The sequence below is a fragment of the Mesitornis unicolor genome, unplaced genomic scaffold, assembly GCF_000695765.1.
Source record: "Mesitornis unicolor isolate BGI_N332 unplaced genomic scaffold, ASM69576v1 scaffold33388, whole genome shotgun sequence".
NCBI lineage: Eukaryota > Metazoa > Chordata > Aves > Mesitornithiformes > Mesitornithidae > Mesitornis > Mesitornis unicolor.
The window spans coordinates 1-4208 of NW_010200319.1; the positions used below are offsets into that span (position 1 = coordinate 1).

The 4208-nt window shown below is 52.8% G+C and overlaps 1 protein-coding gene across 1 annotated transcript in view; it reads right to left on the minus strand.

The window, feature by feature from the left end:
- Positions 1 to 2098: 2098 nt before the first annotated feature.
- LOC104544762 overlaps positions 2099 to 4208 on the minus strand; it is a 3169-nt gene continuing 1059 nt past the window's right edge. The window contains exon 2 of the mRNA XM_010189716.1: positions 2099 to 2943. Coding sequence (XP_010188018.1) covers positions 2099 to 2943 — 845 coding nt within the window. The remainder of the gene's footprint in view (positions 2944 to 4208) is intronic.

Here is a 4208-nt window from a genome sequence, read left to right on the forward strand (position 1 = left end):
AGGAAAAGGTGTTCCTAGAAATCATCTTCCCCCGAATGTACACAGCAATGCGTTTAATTAACAAATAAACTTTTACAAGTGTTTCCACTTCAGCCATGAGCGCTCAGTCCTTAGGTCGCTGTGGAGGGGGTTGTGGGAGGTTAACGAGGCACCTTGGAGCTGGTACAGGGTCGGTTAATGGACACTGTTAACACAATATGGATGGAAACAGGGCCTGTGACACCTTCTCCTCTTCGCCTTTTTTCCAGTAAAAGGGCACCCAAAGCCTTTGGGACGGGATCTTTGCAAAGCTGCTCCCACCACGGGTAATTTCCTAATGACTGGAAATGGGGTTCGCAGTCTGGGCTGTGCCCCGGGATGGTTGTTCACCGTTACTGACCGCTGTGCCTGTGTACGCTGCTGCTCCTCCCTGCCTGGTCTCAGCTGCAGCTCAGCCCTCGGCGAGGGCTCGTTCAGACACTGCTCAGGATGCTGCTGTTTGTACGGAGTGCGATTAATGAGAAATTTAGCTTAAAACCACCCCAACACACCGAGTAACGCATCCCCAGAGCTTCCGTGTGGGAAGAGGCAAGGAACTGCCCTGGCCGTGGTAGGTGGCCTCAGGACACGCATGGTGACAGCAGGGGCTGCTCGCAGGGCAAGGCCACCGTGCACAGGGCTTCAGTACCCACGGCTACCAAACCCTGCTTCTTGGCCAGGACGGGTGACAGGGGCACTGTTTGCCCGTGCCCACATGTGACAGATCACTGCTGCTGCTGCCTGGCTGTGCCACCTGGTTTCTAGGGCAGCAGCCTCTCACTAACGAGCTTTGGGGTATGGGCTGATTAGATCAGCCCAGAGGGAAGAAAAGCCCGATGGGATCAGATGGGATCTGTACCTGCAGGCAGGGGAAGGTCTGGTCCTGCTGGGAGGTGTTTGCTGGGGCTCCTGGTTTTGGGGCTCGGAGCTGTGCGTGTGGCTGGGCTCCACCTGGGCACTGACGGCTCCTTTGGTGATGGCTGTGGCAGACACCACGTGCTTGGCAGCACGAGGAGAGCTGGAAGACATCCTCTGAGTGTCTGATTAGGTGAGTTTGTGGGGTTGATGGCTCTTTAAACATCCAGAAAGTTATTTGGTGATGTTAAATGTTGCTTGAACAGGACCAGTTCTGGTGAAGGGCTTGGCCACAAAGGCCTTGTTAACAAAACAAGACTGAGCTCTGGGGGTTTCAACTACCCCATATCCTCCTTGGGTCAGCTCCATGTGCTGAGCACTGCCAGTGCGGTGGATGCCGTGCTGGCGTTTCGGGAGCCCGTTACCTGGTGTGGTGTTTGGCTCCAGCTTTGTCACACAAACAGAGCAGGCAAACAGGACTGGGCAGAGCCTTTCTTTATTGGGTTATGTCAACAGCGCAACCCAGCAGCGCCACTGGGCTGCAGGAAAACATGCGGGCTGAACAGCACCCGAACGGCTGAAAAAAGCCGGCTGTGTCCACCAAAGTGTATTTATCCAGCTATATTTGGCACTCTGGGGAAAGCACTGACCATAAAACCTTTCAACACTGTTGGACATTTTAAATAACTTCATAAAACCTAGTCACAACTTCTTAAACCTACAAATCCTTCACTGAAAAACTGTCCTCAACCTTGTTGGAGGCCTTCCTGTGAGATGCGGGTTAGCGGTTGGCAATCGTTGCGTTTCCTCGCTCTCCTCTCCTCTCCCTGCGATGGGCTTGTGCTCCGGACCAGCCGCTGCGCCGTGTCGGCTCCCCTGAGCGTGAGCGCAGCTTAAACATGGAGTTATGCAGCCACTGAGCCCTCTCTGTGCTAACGCCAGCTATTTCATTGTGTCATTAACAATACAGAACGTTAACTTGTCTTACGAATACGAAACAGAACATTGTTGTATTTAACTTTCTGAGCTGCCAATTCTGTTAACAGAAACAACAGCAGAAGTTGCTCTCTTAACCTGAGAGCTGAGGGAACGCAAACGTGTAATGTGGGTGTAGGGAGGTGAAACCTAAGAGAAGGACATCCTCAACCTGTGGCCACCTGAGCCTTTCAGAGGCTGCAGCACGCTCCTGCCAAACAGTGGCACAGCCGAAACCCAGCGGATCCCATCATTTCTTGGACTTCTTTGTGGATGCTCTCACTTGCTGGATAATGACTTTCAGGGTCTTCTCCATTTTGCCTTTGGTCAGTGCCTTTCTGCTGTACCACACTTGGTCCCAGATGGAGCACAGGGGCTTGGGCACCAGGTAGAGCGGGTCATGGTCGTGCAGCATGTCCAGTGGCCGCCTGCGGGCGTACTCCTTGTAATCGGCAACCAGGCAAGCACCGGGGCTGTCGGGCTTGGCAAAGAGACAGGGACCCAGCTCCCCTGTGTCTCCCTCTGTGCTCAGGTCATGCTTCCACTCCAGACACTCCTGCTCCCCCTCACTCTTCAGCACCAGCTGTCCCCAGTACAGGTGATGGCTCTGGCTGTGCGTGATGGCCCCAAATGCCCTGATGATATTTGTGAACATGAGGTTCAGGAAGCCCTGAGGGTCTGTCTTACTTAGAAATCCCTTCTCACAAAGGCCTTCCACGTCTTCGTCTGTCAGGTTCTCCAAAAAGCTCCACTCTGCCTCTCTCTCCCTTTGAGAGAGGTACTCGTACTTCAGTTTCCAGGCTTTCTGTGATGCTCTGAACTCCAGCCCTTTAACCACGCTGTGCTCGTAGCCGTGCTCCTTCAGGTACCTCTCTATGCTGCCCTGGAAGAACTGCAGAGAGCCGGCGGAGAACTCGGCACCGTTCTGTCTCCTTGCGGAGCTGTAGAAAGCGGCCAGGTACCGATCCAGGTCTTGGGGCGGCAGCTGGCAGACCTCGCGCATCTCAGGAGGGCAGCGCAGCACCAGCCAGTCCTTGAACCTTTTTATAGCACTGTTTTTGTGGCTTCTTTTTTTCTCCTGCTGCTTCAACGCATCTAAAAGACAAGAAACAGCTTTGTAGACAGCAAGAACTTACAAGATCAGTGAGATACCAGGGGATGCAGAATAATGTTCGCCTTCCTTCTAGAAGGGATTCAGAGATTTTGGGACTTCTCCAAACCCCTTCCTCCAAGCTCTGGTTTGGGTCTGTTCTCAACAAGCCAGCCCAGGCGGGGAAGGACTGATCCCTTTCTCGCTCCTCCTCACTTGGCTGGTGACTCTGCCAACTGCCCTGTATAAAATTAAGATATTCTTTCTTGTAAATTATGTTTAAATGGGAGAAGATGAGTTCCTACTGAGATTTAATATCACTGGGTGAAGCACTGGTGCAAGTTCTGTGGGCCTTCTCAGCCACCAGCGCAGGACTGGAGTCTGGGCCTGTCCCTGTGGCTTGGTCTGGTACCGACCTTCGTCTCGGCTCATTCTGGAGCAGCTCGAGCACTCTCACGGGACTGGCCACGTCCCCAGTGCCCGCAGCCCTGAGCCTGCAGAGCCCACGCAGCCTCAGATGGCCTCGACGGCCTCTGTCAACCTGCAGCTGCTTCGGGTGGATTGCAGGGCCCGGCTCCACTCTGTCCACTGCGTGTGGACCTTGGGATCTGCCTCGGGACTCAGTAGCATCCGTTTCATAAGTTTATTGTTGTACAATATAGTCTGCATTATGCAAAATGTATTTCAAAGCATTCTTCTTCACAAAAATGTCTTCAGGCAGGAGAACTCTTGTGGTGAAATAAAAACATTAATGGAAAGTTAGGGGTAGATAGTGAAGGGGAATAAAAAGGTGAGCCAAAGTTGGTTGGTTTGGGTTTTTTTAAGGATTACCAGGATTCCAGTTGGGGTCTCAAGTTGCTATGGCAATACCACATCTACCAAGTTTGATGTAGCATGAGAAATGAAATCTCTGGATTGCTGAGAAACTCCTGCTGCTCACCTGTGCCTTTTCCAGGGCTGAGGAGGGGTGGATGGAAAAGGGTCCCTCAGTGGCCGGCATTCTCTATCGAAGCACTGGCTGCTTTGGGTAGGAAGCTTTTCAGCCAGTTTTAGCAGAAACAAAATGCCCCAAATCAGAGGTACTTCAATACAGATCTAATTAATAAACTGCACCCACGAACCCCTGCAGGAGCAGACCGGGACTCTCACCTGTGTCTGAGGATTCGGGTTGCTCTGCGCTCCTGCTTGGGGGACTTGGTGAGGCTGAGGGATGCGGTGCGTACCCGGATCCTGACGGTTCGCTCTCCTCGGCAGAGTTTGCAGCAGTGTT